This window comes from Astatotilapia calliptera, chromosome 9 (assembly GCF_964374335.1).
Source record: "Astatotilapia calliptera chromosome 9, fAstCal68.1, whole genome shotgun sequence".
In the NCBI taxonomy this organism is placed as follows: Eukaryota; Metazoa; Chordata; class Actinopteri; order Cichliformes; family Cichlidae; genus Astatotilapia; species Astatotilapia calliptera.
This window is the reverse complement of record NC_137430.1, coordinates 2,427,343-2,446,112: the sequence shown is the minus strand read 5'-3', so window position 1 is coordinate 2,446,112 and position 18,770 is coordinate 2,427,343. Positions and strand designations below refer to the sequence as shown.

Here is an 18,770-nt window from a genome sequence, read left to right as displayed (position 1 = left end):
GATTCGAGAAACTGTTCTTGAAGTACATTTTGGTGTGAGCCGTTGACCTTCAGCCCCGACGGCGTGTCTGTGTACGAGAAAGCTGACATCTCACTGACGCGTCAGGTCCACGCTGTGTGTTCACGTCTTTGTCTGGAATCCGTGTACCTGCTCTCATTTACTGTTTTAGCTGTTTGGTGGCTGTTGAAATCGTTTTGTGAGCTTCTGGCGTTTCTGGCAAAATACATTTATATTTAAAAATCGATTCAGGATTTAATGAATCAATATCACATCATTCAAGCTAAAATCCATTTTAATCGGAAAATCGATTGTTGAAACCCCCCCCCCCCGTGCTCACCTCTTTCTATCCGCCTGCACTTTCAAACATACATCGACATCGACAGGAATGTCTGGACCACAGCCAATCAGAGAGGTCCCACCCCTGACTGTCTCTGATTGGTTTAGATCACGACAGGGGCATAATGTGTGTCAGTTGTTGACCACATGGAGGCTTTCCGAGTTGCGGACACTTTTTGTTATCTCTAACGGCTGGTCACACCAGTGCCACCTAGGATTTATTTTAGTCGCACCACTGAGAAATTAGGTCGTATTTTCAACGCAATTTTGGTCGCACTCTAGAGCCCTGATAGATGCTCTTTTGTACACTTGGGTCGTATGAAGTGGTTCTTTGACTTCATGGTCCTTCCTGTTAGCTTGAAGCAGTCTAGTCTTTCTGCTTTGACTGCTTCAATTTTTGCCCAGAGAACTACCACTGTTGGTTTTTTATGAGAGAAGACACATATGCTCAATTTTATCATCAATTTATTCATAGATTTATTATCAAACTGTTAGAAATTAGTTTTACATGGCACCTCGGACCTCTGTGGCTCAGAGACAAAGACTGCTGCACCCAGGCAACCGAACGTTAACATGATTGATTGAAAGGGTGGCCTTAGGTCTGAGCTCACGTGTCTTCCTCTGCACCTCAGTTGACATCTCCTTATATAGAGATCAGCCTTTTGAAGGCAACACTCCCATTTCTATTAAAGTTTTAAGTCAGCCTTGAAGTTTTGTAACTTGGTGCCATCTCTAGAGCAGGCAGACCTCAGAGACTTCTCTCTGTTTGTGTCTGGAAGTATCTGTGTGTAGCAGTCTAAATCATGTTATCAATCTCCGGCTCTCTTCCAAAATTTGCCCCTCTGAAAAACTAGTTCATGCATTTATTACTTCCAGGCTGGACGACTGTAATTCATTATTATCAGGATGTCCAAAAAACTCACTGAAAAGCCTTCAGCTGATCCAAAATGCTGCAGCAAGAGTCCTGACAGGGACTAGAAAGAGAGAGCAGATTTCTCCTGTTTTGGCTTCCCTCCACTGGCTTCCTGTTAAATCCAGAATTCAAAATCCTGCTCCTCACATACAAGGTCCTAAATAATCAGGCCCCATCTTATCTTAATGACCTTGTAGTACCATATCACCCTATTAGAGCACTTCGCTCTCGTTCTGCAGGCCTACTTGTTGTTCCTAGAGTATTGAAAAGTAGAATGGGAGGGAGAGCCTTCAGTTTTCAGGCCCCTCTTCTGTGGAACCAGCTTCCAGTTTGGATTCAGGAGACAGACACTATCTCTACTTTTAAGATTAGGCTTCAAACTTTCCTTTTTGCTAAAGCATATAGTTAGGGCTGGACCAGGTGACCCTGAATCCTCCCTTAGTTATGCTGCAATAGACGTAGGCTGCCGGGGGATTCCCATGATGCATTGAGTTTTTCTTTTCCAGTCACCTTTCTCACTCACTATGTATTAACAGACCTCTCTGCATTGAATCATATCTGTTATTAATCTCTGTCTCTCTTCCACAGCATGTCTTTATCCTGTCTTCCTTCTCTCACCCCAACCAATCGCAGCAGATGGCCCCGCCCCTCCCTGAGCCTGGTTCTGCTGGAAGTTTCTTCCTGTTAAAAGGGAGTTTTTCCTTCCCACTGTTGCCAAAGTGCTGCTCATAGGGGGTCATATGATTGTTGGGTTTTTCTCTGTATATATCATTGTAGGATCTACTGTACAATATAAAGCACCTTGAGGCGACTGTTGTTGTGATTTGGGGCTGTATAAATAACATTGAATTGAATTAAATCCAAAACCAGACTACAGTGCACATCTGTGTACAACACAGGACAAAACACAGACACACAAATTATTGTTAGGATGCCTGGGTCGTTGACCCAGGGTATTTGAGTTTATTATATTATTTACACTTTTTAGTCTTTGGTTTCTTTGAGTTCTGTCTTATGGTTTATGTCTCTGTCTTCTTTAGTTGTTCTGTCTCCCCTATCACCTGTATCCCCTTGTCTAGTTCGCGTCTCTGTGTATCCTTAGTTCCTATATCCCCGTGTTCAGTCAGTGTTTGTGTCTGCCCTGGTCCCACGTCTCTGTTCCCTCTGTAGTGCCTGCATGTGAGTCTGTGTTATGTGTTTCCTGTTTTACTTTGAAGGTCTCTGTCTTATCTCAGTGTGTGTTCAGTTTACGCTTCCTTTTGTCTCGTCAGTTCTGATTTGCCCCAGCTGTGTTTCCCTCCTGTTACCCATTCCCTGATTGCTCCCTCTGTGTACTTAAGCCCTGTGTTTCTCTATGTCGGTGTCGCGATCTACCGTTTATTTTGCTGTGTGTTTTGCCCATCCACCGGTGTTAGTTTATTTTGAGTTTTGTTCCAGTTATGTTATGTTTGCGTTCAGCATTAAAGCTGTTTTGGTTTAAGTTCTGTCTCCGGAGTCTGCACCTTGGGTCCTATCCCTGTCCGCACACAGCCATCACCTAACAATTATGAGGTATATAGCCTTTACAATAAAAATAAATTCTAACATCAGTCAGTTAATATTAGTGATGGTGAGATGAAGCCTCATGATGAACTGAAGCTTCCCATCCAACTGGTCGACTCATGGTTCGAAGCATTGTGATGATTCATTTGCTCTACTGCGCCATCAAGTGGACAATTCAAGTGAAACGGGCTCAATGATTATAATGATGTGATGTGTAAACCGCTAAACCGAATAAATAAATTGTTTTTCATGGTTATTTATCCCGAATATTGTCTCAGTATGTCTGATACAAAAGAGAAAGTGGAAACTATCAGTACACAGTTTTTGGGATGATTGTGTAACTGCGTAATCATTCTTATGTACATCTCAATAATGACACAAACTAGTGTGTGGCACTTCAAGTTGAATGAATAAAGGAATTACTATTGTTCATGACACCAATAACTGAACTCTAAATATTAGTTATATTTAATATTATACTAATTTTATATTATATTAATTTAATTAATATTTGTGTATAATAAATTGGCAGCTTAACACAGGAATGTACATGGAAACAAAAAGGGAGGGAGTTGTGATGTGAATGTGCTTGTATAACAGTGCTCATGACACTAGGGAAAAGTTTTCATTTGTTTTTATTCAAAAATAGCAGCTTTCCCACAGTGCTGGGCTTAAGACGGTTCCTCTTTTTTGAGAGGATTTCTCCTGCTTTTGAAAATATCCTCTCACAGGGCACAGATGAAGCAGGGGTTGCAAGAAAAACCACAGCAAGTTTATACAAGTTTGGATAAAGAAATTTGTGTCCAGTACTCCAGTAGCTATGTACGTAATCCAATTCCACAACACGATGTGATGAGGGAATCAGCTGTGTTTTGCTGCCCATTTTATTTCGAATCTGGCGCGAACCGGTGAACCAGTTCCCGAATCAGTCACGTGATACGGACTGCCCGCGAGGCCTCGAACGTCACTGCATACGTAATCAACGCAAGCCTCGATACGCGCTTCAGAAAAACGCCCCCGCGATTACCCGACGCGCGATTCGAAGCTTCGACACACAGGACACATCACTAGTTAATATTCTCTCTGCCCAAATGCAAAAATACAAATAAGTTGCTGCCTTGTGATTGGCTGATTAATTTGTGCTAATGAGATGTTCACAGGTATACCTAATGAACTGGACAGTGAATGTGTTACATGAAATGTTTCATTTAGAGATGCTGAGCTCTGTCACTGAGGAGGTCCCTGCATGAGGGGTGCTGATACCCGGGAAGGTCAGTTTGCTCACCAGCTGCTGAGCTTAAGTGAACAATCAGCATTTGGACGTAACTCTTCCAGATGTGCCAAGCTCAGGTGAAGAGCACAGGAAATGGTGTCCTCTGTGGAGAGGTTTGGCCAGTAAGCAAACTTGAATGCGATGAATACATGATGCAGCAAAAGGGATGCTGTGGTCCTTTGCCAGCCTCTCGAAGCACTTCTTCAGGGTGGTAGTCATTACCAAATGTAATGGTGGATTTTTGGGGCAGCTTGAATCAGTGGCAGACTTGAAACACGATGAAACAACATCCTACTCCAGCATGGTGTCCAAAAGGACGTGTGCTGTTGGTGCCTGCGGAACAGTCAGTCTCCTCTGGCTTTTACAGACATCAGCCCGGGTGAAGATCGCCTCTTATTGCAGGGGTGTTCTCATTTATTGCAAATCTGGTGAAGTCAAGTCTAATTTTTTTTAAAGTATATTTAAAAACAACAAGAGTTGACCAAAGTCCTGTGCAACTAAAAAGAATAACACATAGCAGGGGAGCGTAAATAAAAAAGGCAAAGTCAGCAAACTTCAGAAAGGTAATCAGGTGTTTAATTTTAATGACTCAAAAGAGTTTAGAGAAGCTAGAACGGGGTATAAATGGTCTTTTTATGTGCGCCTGTCACATTTCAGACAGGTCAAGAATGCGGAGCCTGTCCAATTCCAAAAGAAAGGCTATTGCAATAATCAAGCTTGGGTGAAATGAAGGCATGAATTACTTTCTCGACGTCAGCAGATGAGAGAGCGTTCTTAGTCTTTGCGAGGACACTCATAGAAAGACAATGTCTGCCTGTCATTTTAAGCCTTTTTTCCTTTGGAACCAGCTCCACATACGTGGAGCTTCACTGAAGCTGTCTGCATGTGTGCCTGTGGGTCTTGTAACCTTTGAAACAGTAATATTTCAAAAAAGTTAGCACAGGTTTATCTCACTTTACTGCATTTAATGGAACTGAAACTAATTGCTGTAGTTTTGGAAACATTCTTGTTGTCTTGATGGCAAAGTTTTGGGCTTTCAACAATCATATTGCAAATTTCACTCTGAAATGCTTTTATCTAGTTCCCAGATACTTTCTCACAGTGGTCAGGTTTCTCCATGGAGTACAGCTGCTCCAGGCTTTAGAACTGTAGATGCAATATGTTGCAATGTTTCTGAAGCTTTGTAATGAAAAAAATTTGAATCATTTCTTCTCTGATCTCGTTTGTCTCTCTTTAGCTGCCCTGGTAAGAAGAGAAGTCAACATGCCTTCAAAACCACCAAGTAGAAAAGAGCGAAAGAAGTGGTTCACCTCTCTGACGGGGGAGGTAAGACGTGTTTCATGAGGTACGAGTAGATGGGATTGATGGATACTTTCACTTGCATCAGAAAACTTTGTTTTAAGTGTTGTCCTATTAAAACAATGAGACTACTCTAACTAGTTTGAGTGCGTGTTGTTCACAATCTCACCAGTGTATGTATGTATGTATGTATGTATGTTTCTATCTATCTATCTATCTATCTATCTATCTATCTATCTATCTATCTATCTATCTATCTATCTATCTATCTATCTATCTATCTATCTATCTATCTATCTATCTTTCTTTCTTTCTTTCTTTCTTTCTTTCTTTCTTTCTTTCTTTGTGGCTACAAAGTGGGTCTTTGGTGTTACAGAATAGTGTTCTGTCACCCTCTGGTGGCAACAGAATCAGATCACACATCTCAGCAATTCGGCAACTGATAGTCTTTGTGAATTTGTATAGAGCTTACTCGTTTGCTTTTATCGGTGTGTTGGGACTCCTTTCAGTAAAACAGAACCCTGTGATTAACTTTGAACAGATTTAGCAGCTTTGATCAGACATTTCTATTTCTTTTTATTTTATTTTATTTTTTTTGCTGTGGAAGAAGTAGTATAGTGAGTTACTTGTACTGGTCATGGACTTATTTAATTATTATAGTTATAATTATAATCTAATAATAATTACAATTATATAATTATAGTATAATTATAATTATATTAATTATAATATAATATAAGGCAGCACGGTGGCACGGTGGGTAGCACTGTTGCCGCACAGCAAGAAGGTCCTGAGTTCAATTCCACCATCAGGCCGGGGTCTTTCTGTGTGGAGTTTGCATGTTCTCCCCGTGTCTGCGTGGGTTCCCTCCGGATACTCCGGCTTCCTCCCACCGTCCAAAGACGTGCATCTTGTGGGGATAGGTTAATTGGATAATCCAAATTGTCACTGGGTGTGAATGTGCGAATGAATGTGAGTGCGAATGGTTGTCTGTCCCTGTGTTGGCCCTGCGACAGACTGGCGACCTGTCCAGGGTGTACCCGCCTCTCGCCCTATGACAGCTGGGATAGGCTCCAGCGCCCCTGAAAAGGATAAGCAGAAGTGAAGCGAATGGATAATATTATTTTTAAGTTTCTGCTTTTGAAGGCAGATAGTAATTAACACAGGTGCGTAAGCCGTGAAACATCTGCTGTCTGAACAGAGAGAACTGTACAGAATAAAGAAAGTGAATACTGCTAACATTTGTATACACAGCAGTCCCTCGCTATAACGCGGTTCACTTTTCGCAGCCTCACTGTTTCGCGGATTTGTTTTCTCTGCAATTTTGCATGATTTTTTTCTTACAGTGCATTGTGTTCTGCATCCTGATTGGCTGTAGACCGTTGTCAGTTAATCTTGTGTCTCCTGTAACAGTCAGATAAGTCAAACTTTACTCAACTCATTCTTCTTGCTTCCTCTACTCCCGTACCATTGATTCATTAATGCTGAATTCTCTGGCAGCTGCTCTATTCCCATGTTCTGGACCTGAAAACAGGGTTTGATCTTTGGTTTCTATAATACTGGACTTATTTTTCTACAAAGGTTTGAACTTTGAAAGTTTAAACAAGAGAGAAAAATGTGAAAATGTTCATGCCTGTCTGAGAAAAGTGTATAGAGTGTGTAGTTTCACAGCCGTAAAACATCTATAATAATTGTAAAAAATAAAGTTGGCTACTTCGTGGATTTCACCTATTTTTAGAATGTAACCCCCGCGATAAACGAGGGACTGCTGTACTTATAAATGTTAGAAGTATACTTAACATTTATATACTTATACTTACTAGGAAAGCTTACTGACCATTAAAGCATCAAATAAAAAGTATAGACCCAGAAAGAACTATGCCCATATCTCTTCTGCTTCCTGAACTCCACAAAGGATGTCATCACTACTCATTGTCCATAACTGGGTGTAAAACAGCAACAATCGAACGTATTGGCCTTTCACTGTGTGGTCTTGTTTAGCTGCTCTCTCTGATGTGAAGTGTTGAAAGGAAGGTGGACAATGATGTCATCATTGAATTTTACAGCATTGGAAAGTGGAAGTGATGTAAAAGAATAGTCTGACAGCCAAACACGTGGGAAAGCAGACAGATGAGTGAAGAAAGTGAACATGATTTGCTGATATACAAAATTCAATTATGCTTTTTGCCAACTGGACTCTGATGGCCCCTCACAGCAGAATGAAATCCAAGCAGTGATAGAAATTACAGCAGAAGAAAAGAAACAGCAGTCTTGCTGTTGTAGGAAGTTCCTTCCTGTTAAAGAACAGATGTATGTTAGCAGCAACATCGCAGAGGCACACGGTCAGACATAACATGAATAAACATGCATCATGATGAGTTAGAAAACTTAGGGAGGGCTCTGGATAGCAAAGGCATAAAGCAAAGCAGAGCCTGAGCCTGCAGTACAGCTCAGGGGCCACTTCAGGGCAGGAGAGAGCAGAGTCTAAGATAAGGCAGATACAGAGCCTGTGATAAGGCAAGGTGTAGGCGAAGGACAGGACATGAGAAAGCCTGCATTACAGCTCAAGGATGCTGATGGATTCCTGATTGAACATAATCTTTACACTAGATTGGCATAGTGCAGATTAGCAATTGGAGTTTAAAAAGAAGTCAAGGAATCAATTTATAGACCAAAATGTATTCAGACTTTTCACTCATCAAAGTAGCCACGGGATATAACAGCTGGACACATCTGTAGTCGTGGCTCATCATCAAAACACTCCACAAATCCTGCCAGTGATTCACTTCCTTATAAACCATTGAATCAGGTACTTTCCATAGTGATTCCCAGTATATTACACAGAAATAAGTTTTCTATTTTTTCATTTGGCTTTTGCTTTGCTCCTGATAAATTGTTTTCAAATATTGTGTATCCAAACTGTGGACATTCCCTTTTTAAACTTTTGTGAAACAATAAAGGTAAAAACCTGCGTATTATTATTATTACATTATTATGAGGCCACACATAAAAAACAACACATGCAGAAGAAAAACATTGACAATCAATACAATCAATATGCACATTAAGAGACACAACACTCAAAACACAGACAGACAGCACAGCAGATACAGACTGCATGGCTACAGTTTGATTTTATGTACACTGCCAAACGTTTTAGGACGCCCCATTTTTTCCAGTTTTTTATTGAAAATTATGCAGTTTAGTGTCTCATTAAGTTTTGTTTCCTTGTGCTTATTAGTTTTTTCTAAACACTGTATAATTTCCTGTTTTAGGATTTGTGTCTAGTTATAGAGGATCATATTAGTTCTCTTTAGTGTTGTAGTGTTCCTGAGACCTGAACCTCCTGAACCTCCTGAGACCTGAACTCTTTCATGGCATGCTTTTCTAATTTCTCTTCACTACTTGGGCTGACTGGGGCCTGATGAATGTAAAAACAAAACATTACCTGATTTTTGTTTCTGAGAAAAATGAGATCCACATATGAGGACATTTGCTGTAAATTTTGATAGAGCAGTGGCAGCATAACGTCCTCGTAAGTGGATATCAGGCCCTTGTAGAGCACAATGTAGTACTTTGGTCCTTCCCAATGAATCATTCAACTCAGCAAAATGAGCAGAAAAAGCCAAGAACTCTAAAACTTGGGCGGAGTTTGATCCTTCTTCATGTGTCTGCTGGAATTTCCAATGGTGGACGTCTTGTGAACTGCTCGTTCCCAGAAGACGAAGCGAACGACACAGAACGTCTCCAGAAATTCCCAGTTTATGCTCTGATCTTAAAAGACGCTGATATCTACCCAGACCACATTATCCTCTCCATCACCGAACGTTCAGCTAATTTAAGGTATTTAAGTTCAGCTTTTAATTTTATGCTATTTTACTTCAGTTGGATTTGTCTTTAGCAAATTCTCACAAGAGCACTCATCTTAGCACAATCCCTTTTAAAGCAGTTAAAGCAATACGTTTTCTTTAAAACTCTGTGTTAGTTAATCACAGTTTACTCAATGCAGTCGTCGTTTTACTAAAGTCAGAGGTCAGAGTGTCCTGTGCATCGCCTCGCAGCATCACAACTCTCAAGTTTCAGTTAGGCCTGTCTTTAGAATCGTTATTACATTTTTGCATTGCTCAACTTAAACACAATTATTTCTACCTGAGTATATTCTGATTGGCACTAAGTATAGTAAACTGTCAGCAAAACCACATGTGAATCATAATCGTGTTTAACCATTACAACATTTAAAACTACTGACAGGTTGGTTGCACAGTTCTGATCTTCTTACTCCCAGAGATGAATATAAAGGTCAGTGATCGATCATGTCCACACCTCAAAATCCAAACATTTTTACTACTCAAATTACATTTGATTATATCCTTGATTAACAATAAAGAATAAAGTTACTATTAGCAAAAGCACACACAGACAAGAGTGCTTTAACACTTTGTAAATCACATATAACACTCGATGGTGAGTCTTATATGATCCACGAGTGTTTGTTGCCTCCATCATGATGGTGTTTTTCTCCTGCTCTGCATCAGGTTTTTAAAGATGACAGATATTTAGTTTGGCTCGTTCAAAGTGGAGATGAGCTCTTTTGTCCAGGAGCGTCTGAGAAAAATAACAATCTTGGCTGATTACAGTTATTTTTTAAAGCCACTACATAATCATAACAATTACACGACTCCCCCCTTACTGAACGGTGTTGCTGATAAGTCTCCGTTTTCTCCTTTTGTTAGCTGTTGAATTTTAAAGTTTATCTGAACAGTTCTGTAAAACAAAAATGCATTCATGTGTTATATGTCATTTTTTATTCATCATATAATTATAAACAGATAAAACACTGACACACCTGTGCTGTTACATGTTGCTACAGCAGACTCCTGTGAAGAAGGCGCCTCCTGTGACTCATAAAGCCAGTGATTTGCACTCTTTCACTAAAGTTCTGAATCTTTCTTTCAGCAGCGCCGACAGGAAGTGACCTGCCATATGTGCCACAGAGAGCATCTGCATCCCTCCAGATGGAGACTCTGCATCATGCACCTTCTTCTCATTCACTTCTATTCATCTCCTCATTTCCCTGAGCACTCATATGACGTCCATGGCCCCTCCCTGCGCATAATCCCGTCTCTCCGTTCTCTCCAGCTGATCCTTTCTCTGCTGCTAAACACACGTCCGGGTTTACGCACACATATGGTTTACACACACACACACCCACACACACACGCACACACATACGCACACCCACACACACACACACACACACGTGGATCACGTCAAGCTTTTAGCCAAGCCTTCTCAGCTCTTACGCGCAGACACACCCTCACACACGTCGCTCGCCCCCACACCTCCCCTTCTGTCTCAGTCAGTGTGCAGCGGCAGCAGCGGAGGGTGGAGGACGTGCTGAACGCAGTCACGGAGGCTTCTGGCGCACAGCCGAGCCGTCATGAGCCGCTCAGCGGAAGTGGACGCCGCTGCGGAGGAGGAGGGGGCTGAATAGAAGAGAGAGAGAGACTGTGTTCTAATTAAATGTCTCACGCTCTCCGTGTGCATCATGCTGTATTTCCAGCTGGTGATCATGGCCGGGACTGTCATGTTGGCCTACTACTTCGAATACACCGACACCTTCACCGTGCACGTGCAGGGCTTCTTCTGCTACGACACCACGTACACCAAACCGTACCTGGGGCCGGAGGACAGCAGCGCCGTCCCACCCGTGCTGCTGTACGCCGCGGTGGCCGGGCTGCCCACGCTGCTGGTGAGTGCACACCTGACCTGGCCGCATCAAGCCTCACTGACACTGATTGTGCTGTCACACTGTCGACGGCTGGCTGCTGCTGTGCTGCTGTAGCTGTACGCTGGAGTCATGCAGTGCAGGATGAAATGCATCAGTGCCGTTTGTTTCTCTGTGGCTGGAGCAGAATAAGAGCCTTTAGAAAGTCACTCTAGCTTATGGGACTTTCAAGATAATCAAGGATTATTAGAATATACACTAATGAGATCTGCCCACTAACGCACACTGATCAGTCTGATTCAGTATTCGTAGTATTCACAGAACGAGATGTAACAAGTTTTTGGTGTTTTCAGCTTCCATGTAGCATGCACCGTCTACAGCTTCATCTTTAGTGCAAATTATAACACAAAATGTGAAAGAAGCGGTTCCCCAAATCATAAAATGCAGCATTTGAGTCATTGTTTTCCATCACTCCAGACTGAAGATTCTTTCATGTTTATTACATCTCATCATAGAATGAATGACCATCGGGCCACCTTTTCTCAGCGTGGGTATTTTATTTATTTACAAATTTAAATGGTGTTATTAATTAGAAGAAAGAAAGCAAACAAAACATTGAACATCATGAAGGTTAGAAATGTTATAACACTCACACCAAGGACAAACGCTCAGTGTTGTGCGTGGACCCGACTTTGATGTTTATGGTGCCGATTTTTTTATCTTATCGTTGCTACTTTTGACTGTTTCAGCCACGTCTGCTGGGATGTCTGAAATAAGCAAAAGCTAAAGCGTAATAAAGAAGCTGAAGTGAGAAATCCCTGTGGAGTCAACAGACTCAAATATAGCAGTTGCTGCAGTTCCTCTCTACCCGCATCACAACCATCAGTGTGATGAACTCTTATCAGCTTATAGCGTTATGTTAGCGTACCTCTTTGGCTGCTGCATGCTCAGCTAGATTGACACTGTAACTCTGTAGTGTACTGACCGCTGATGCTGGAACTGAGGTTGGTAAAAAAAAAGACAAACAAGCTCACCCTGTGAATAACATAGTAAATATAAATAGTTATTTGTTATCTTATGTGCAGAACTTTGTGATTCTGTGTAGAAAGGTGCTATATAAATGAAATTGCATTTATTATTATTTATTTATAGTTTACACAGTCATTTTATCTGTCTTTGAATTACAGACTGGTGTAGCTTTAAGACTAATCTGCTTGATGTTCACTGAGATACAGTATATAACAACATCATAGATGATTATCCCTGTCAGAACTCAGTCAGAAAGTTAAAAGGTGACAATTTTGCGGGTTTATTAAACCTGGGAATCATCTGGGAGAGAAGGAGATGATACATACTTCACTCTTTGATGCTCTCACGTCTCAGATGCAGCTCCTGCAGCTTCCTGCTTGATCTTAACCTTTCCTTAGTATCTGACTCACAGTACACTCTACCGTGCTTCCTGGCTAATTTCCAACGGCTCTCTCATCAGCTTTTCCAATTACAAGCCGACTGTGCACTGAAGTTCAAATGCAAGCCTGAGCAGTGCAGCTTGAATGTTAAGTGCAGTTATTACTGCTGCAGTCGCTGACAGTGCAGGCTGAGCTTACATAGCTCGATACACGCAGGACTGTCTGCAAGCCCCGAACTCTGCTTCAGCTGCTAGCCTACACACACACACACACGCACGCACGCACACACACACACACACACACACACACACACACACACACACACACACACACACACACACACACGCACACACAGACACACACACACACACACACACACACACACACACAGACACACACACGCACACACGCACACACACACACACGCACACACACACATGCACACACACACACACACACACAGACACACACACACACACGCACACACACACACACACGCACACACAGACACACACACACACACACGCACACACACACATGCACACACACACACACACACACACACACACACAGACACACACACACGCACACAAAATGTTTAAAAGGAGTCTGTGATTTTCTGCTATAAAATGTGTGTGTATACAGTGGGGCAAAAAAGTATTTAGTCAGCCACCGATTGTGCAAGTTCCCCCACTTAAAATGATGACAGAGGTCAGTAATTTGCACCAGAGGTACACTTCAACTGTGAGAGACAGAATGTGAAAAAAAAATCCATGAATCCACATGGTAGGATTTGTAAAGAATTTATTCGTAAATCAGGGTGGAAAATAAGTATTTGGTCAATAACAAAAATACAACTCAATACTTTGTAACATAACCTTTGTTGGCAATAACAGAGGTCAAACGTTTACTATAGGTCTTTACCAGGTTTGCACACACAGTAGCTGGTATTTTGGCCCATTCCTCCATGCAGATCTTCTCGAGAGCAGTGATGTTTTGGGGCTGTCGCCGAGCAACACGGACTTTCAACTCCCGCCACAGATTTTCTATGGGGTTGAGGTCTGGAGACTGGCTAGGCCACTCCAGGACTTTCAAATGCTTCTTACGGAGCCACTCCTTTGTTGCCCGGGCGGTGTGTTTTGGATCATTGTCATGTTGGAAGACCCAGCCTCGTTTCATCTTCAAAGTTCTCACTGATGGAAGGAGGTTTTGGCTCAAAATCTCACGATACATGGCCCCATTCATTCTGTCCTTAACACGGATCAGTCGTCCTGTCCCCTTGGCAGAAAAACAGCCCCATAGCATGATGTTTCCACCCCCATGCTTCACAGTAGGTATGGTGTTCTTGGGATGCAACTCAGTATTCTTCTTCCTCCAAACACGACGAGTTGAGTTTATACCAAAAAGTTCTACTTTGGTTTCATCTGACCACATGACATTCTCCCAATCCTCTGCTGTATCATCCATGTGCTCTCTGGCAAACTTCAGACGGGCCTGGACATGCACTGGCTTCAGCAGCGGAACACGTCTGGCACTGCGGGATTTGATTCCCTGCCGTTGTAGTGTGTTACTGATGGTGACCTTTGTTACTTTGGTCCCAGCTCTCTGCAGGTCATTCACCAGGTCCCCCCGTGTGGTTCTGGGATCTTTGCTCACCGTTCTCATGATCATTTTGACCCCACGGGATGAGATCTTGCGTGGAGCCCCAGATCGAGGGAGATTATCAGTGGTCTTGTATGTCTTCCATTTTCTGATGATTGCTCCCACAGTTGATTTTTTCACACCAAGCTGCTTGCCTATTGTAGATTCACTCTTCCCAGTCTGGTGCAGGTCTACAATACTTTTCCTGGTGTCCTTCGAAAGCTCTTTGGTCTTGGCCATGGCGGAGTTTGGAGTCTGACTGTTTGAGGCTGTGGACAGGTGTCTTTTATACAGATGATGAGTTCAAACAGGTGCCATTCATACAGGTAACGAGTGGGGGACAGAAAAGCTTCTTACAGAAGACGTTACAGGTCTGTGAGAGCCAGAGATTTTCCTTGTTTGAGGTGACCAAATACTTATTTTCCACCCTAATTTACGAATAAATTCTTTACAAATCCTACCATGTGAATTCATGGATTTTTTTTTCACATTCTGTCTCTCACAGTTGAAGTGTACCTCTGGTGCAAATTACTGACCTCTGTCATCATTTTAGGTGGTGGAACTTGCACAATCGGTGGCTGACTAAATACTTTTTTGCCCCACTGTATGGATAGGGATTTGTCCTGGTGTGTGGGACTCTAGCATCAGGTTTAAAAAAACACCCAGCACGCCCCTGTGGGCGGTTTATCCTTCAAGCTCGGGTCCTCTACCAGAGGCCTGGGAGCTTGAGGGTCCTGCGCAGTATCTTAGCTGTTCCCAGGACTGCGCTCTTCTGGACAGAGATCTCCGATGTTATTCCCGGGATCTGCTGGAGCCACTCGCCTAGCTTGGGAGTCACCGCACCTAGTGCTCCGATTACCACGGGGACCACCGTTACCTTCACCCTCCACATCCTCTCGAGCTCTTCTCTGAGCCCTTGGTATTTCTCCAGCTTCTCGTGTTCCTTCTTCCTGATATTGCTGTCATTCATTTGGGCAGGGATAGCTCAGTAGGTAAAGTGGTCGCCCCATGATTAGAAGGTCGGCGGTTCGAATCCACTTAACGGCTACCCTGAGGTACCCCTGAGCAAGGTACCGTCCCTACACACTGCTCCCCGGGCGCCTGCTTAGTGGGCTGCCCACTGCTTCACTGAGTGAATGGGTCAAATGCAGAGAAAAACAAGTAATTTCCCCATGGGGATCAATAAAGTATCCATTATTATTATTATTATTCGGAACCGCTACATCGATCACTACGGCCGTCTTCTTCTGTTTGTCTACCACCACTATGTCCGGTTGGTTAGCCACCACCATTTTGTCCGTCTGTATCTGGAAGTCCCACAGGATCTTAGCTCGGTCATTCTCCACCACCCTTGGGGGCATCTCCCATTTTGACCTCGGGACTTCCAGGTTATACTCGGCACAGATGTTCCTGTACACTATGCCGGCCACTTGGTTATGGCGTTCCATGTATGCCTTGCCTGCTAGCATCTTGCACCCTGCTGTTATGTGCTGGATTGTCTCTGGGGCATCTTTACACAGCCTGCACCTGGGGTCTTGCCTGGTGTGATAGACCCCAGCCTCTATGGATCTTGTGCTCAGAGCTTGTTCTTGTGCTGCCATGATTAGTGCCTCCATGCTGTCTTTCAGTCCAGCTTTGTCCAGCCACTGGTAGGATTTCTGGATATCAGCCACCTCCTCTATCTGCCGGTGGTACATACCGTGCAGGGGCCTGTCCTTCCATGATGGTTCCTCGTCTCCCTCCTCTTTCTTGGGTTTCTGCTGCCTGAGGTATTCACTGAGCACTCGGTCAGTTGGGGCCATCTTCCCAATGTATTCTTGGATGTTCGTTGTCTCATCCTGGACTGTGGTGCTGACACTCACCAGTCCCCGGCCCCCTTCCTTCTGCTTAGCGTACAGCCTCAGGGTGCTGGACTTGGGGTGAAACCCTCCATGCATGGTAAGGAGCTTTCTTGTCTTTATGTCAGTGGCTTCTATCTTCTCCTTTGGCCAGCCTATTACCCCAGCAGGGTACCTGATCACGGGCAGGGCGTACGTGTTGATGGCCCGGATCTTGTTCTTACCATTCAGCTGACTCCTCAGGACTTGCCTGACCCTCTGCAGGTACTTGGTGGTTGCAGCTTTTCTAGCGGCCTCTTCATGGTTCCCATTCGCCTGTGGGATCCCCAGGTACTTGTAACTGTCCTCTATGTCTGCAATGTTGCCTTCTGGTAGTTCAATCCCCTCAGTTCTGACTACCTTCCCTCTCTTTGTTACCATCCGGCTACACTTCTCCAGTCCGAACGACATTCCAATGTCATTGCTGTATAGCCTGGTAGTGTGGATCAGTGAATCGATGTCTCGTTCACTCTTGGCATACAGCTTGATGTCATCCATGTACAGGAGGTGGCTGACAACTGCTCCGTTCCGTAGTCGGTATCCGTAGCCAGTCTTGTTAATGATCTCACTGAGGGGGTTCAGGCCTATGCAGAACAGCAGTGGGGACAGAGCATCTCCTTGGTAGATCCCGCACTTGATGGTGACTTGTGCTATGGGCTTGGAGTTGGCCTCTAGTGTTGTACGCCACATCCCCATTGAGTTCCTGATGAAGGCTCTTAGGGTCCCATTGATCTTGTACAATTCTAGGCATTCCAGTATCCAGCTGTGGGGCATTGAGTCATAGGCCTTCTTGTAATCAATCCAGGCAGTGCACAGGTTGGTCAGTCTGGTCTTGCAGTCTCGGCTGATTGTTCTGTCTACCAGTAGCTGGTGTTTTGCGCCTCTGGTATTCTTGCCAATTCCTTTCTGTGTCCCGCTCATGTATTGACCCATGTGCCTGTTCATCTTAGCCGATATGATGCCTGACAGGAGCTTCCATGTAGTACTGAGGCAGGTTATTGGTCGGTAGTTGGAGGGGACCGGTCCCTTCTTGGGGTCCTTGGGGATCAGGACCGTCCGGCCTTCAGTTAGCCATTCCGGGTGTCTCTCGTTAACTAGCAGCTGGTTCATTTGTGCTGCCAGACGCTCGTGGAGTGCAGTCAGCTTCTTCAGCCAGTAGGCGTGAACCATGTCGGGCCCTGGTGCTGTCCAACTCTTCATACTGGAGACCCTTTCTTGGATATCTGCCACTGTGATGGTTACTGGACCCTGTTCAGGGAGGTCGCTGTGGTCTGCCCTCAGATCCTCTAGCCACTGAGCATTGCCGTTATGGGTTGCATCCTTCTCCCATATGCTCTTCCAGTATTGCTCCGTCTCCAGCCTTGGTGGTGCTGTTCTCTTATTGTTCCCTTGCCACTGAGAGTACACCTTTGCTGGTTCTGTGGAGAACAGCTGGTTTATTCTCCTGCCTTCTATCTCTCTGGTGTACCTCCTCAAGCGGCTGGCCAAGGCTGTGAGTCTTTGCTCGGCAGTTTCCAAGGCCTCAGGTATGGACAGCTTGCTGTATTTCTTAGGCACCTTATTTGTCGCACCTTTCTGCAACTCCGTTAGTTGGCTAACCTCCCTCCGTGCTACTTTGATCTTGCCCTCTAGCCTCCTTCTCCATGGAGGGTACTGCCCCTTGTCGCTGTTCATCTTGTAGCCAAGCATCTCACTGATCACTGCTGCCGTATTGTAGATCAGCTTGTTAGTGTCGGTAATCGTGGTTGTAGGTATTGCCCGTAGTGCTGCATTAACATCATCTAGCAGACCTTCTGAGGGTACTTCACGTAATCTTAGTAACCGGCTACGGGGGATCCAGGTTTCAAGCTTGATAGCAGCTGGATAGCGTAGTGGTTAGACTACACGCCTTTGGAACAGAGGATCGCAAGTTCAATTCCTGCCTGGGGCGTCTGTATCCAGTAAGGGTCCTAAGACATGAGCGAGACAGATAAATATGAAGGCATGCTGGCTCGGACGTCACCCGGATCAACAAGGTCCGCGTCAGGTGTTGAGGAACCAGGGCACCCTGACGAAAAGTGGGCTACTGGAACAAGAAGGCATCGGTGGGCAAGAGACGAAAACAGGGCGTTGTTGGAATGCTACTACGCAAGTAACCCCGGCGGAAGGGGCTACATGAATAGGATGAGGGACCTATGGATTCTTCGATACCCAACATCCACAATGACGGCGAAACAACTAGTAGCTCAGTGTTCCAACATTCGAAAGAAGGGACTGCTCTCATAGCTAGAGATTGACGAGGTACAACACAAATATATATATATATATATATATATATATAGCTGGTGTTTTACTTCTCTGGTATTCCTACCAATCCCTTTCTGTGCCCCACTCATGTATTGACTCATGTGCCTGTTCATCTTAGCTGCTATGATGCCTGACAGGAGCTTCCAAGTGGTGCTGAGGCAGGTTATTGGTCGGTAGTAGGTAATTGGAGGGGACGGGTCCCTTCTACGGGTCCTTGAGGATCAGGACTGTCCGGCCTTCAGTTAGCCATTCTGGGTGTCTCTCGTCAAGTAGCAGCTGGTTCATTTGTGCTGCCAGTTGCCCTTGGAGGTGGCCAAAGCTGTGAGTTTTTGTTTGACAGTTTCCAAGGCTTCAGGTATGGACAGGTTCCTGTACTTCTTAGGCACCGTCTTTGTTGCACCTTTCTGCAGCTCCGATGGTTGTCTAGACTCCTTCCTGCTGCCTTGATCTTAGCCTCTAGTCTCCT

At 44.2% G+C, this 18,770-nt stretch overlaps 1 protein-coding gene across 2 annotated transcripts in view; it reads left to right on the top strand.

Moving 5' to 3' along the window:
• The first annotated feature begins 10,710 nt into the window (after positions 1 to 10,710).
• plppr5b (phospholipid phosphatase related 5b) overlaps positions 10,711 to 18,770 on the top strand; it is a 109,510-nt gene continuing 101,450 nt past the window's right edge. The window contains exon 1 of one of the 2 annotated variants that reach the window (XM_026179129.2): positions 10,711 to 11,115. In XM_026179129.2, the coding sequence (XP_026034914.1) occupies positions 10,912 to 11,115 (204 nt within the window). In that variant the 5' untranslated portion in view covers positions 10,711 to 10,911. The remainder of the gene's footprint in view (positions 11,116 to 18,770) is intronic. The other variant, XM_026179130.2, reaches the window with a different exon arrangement.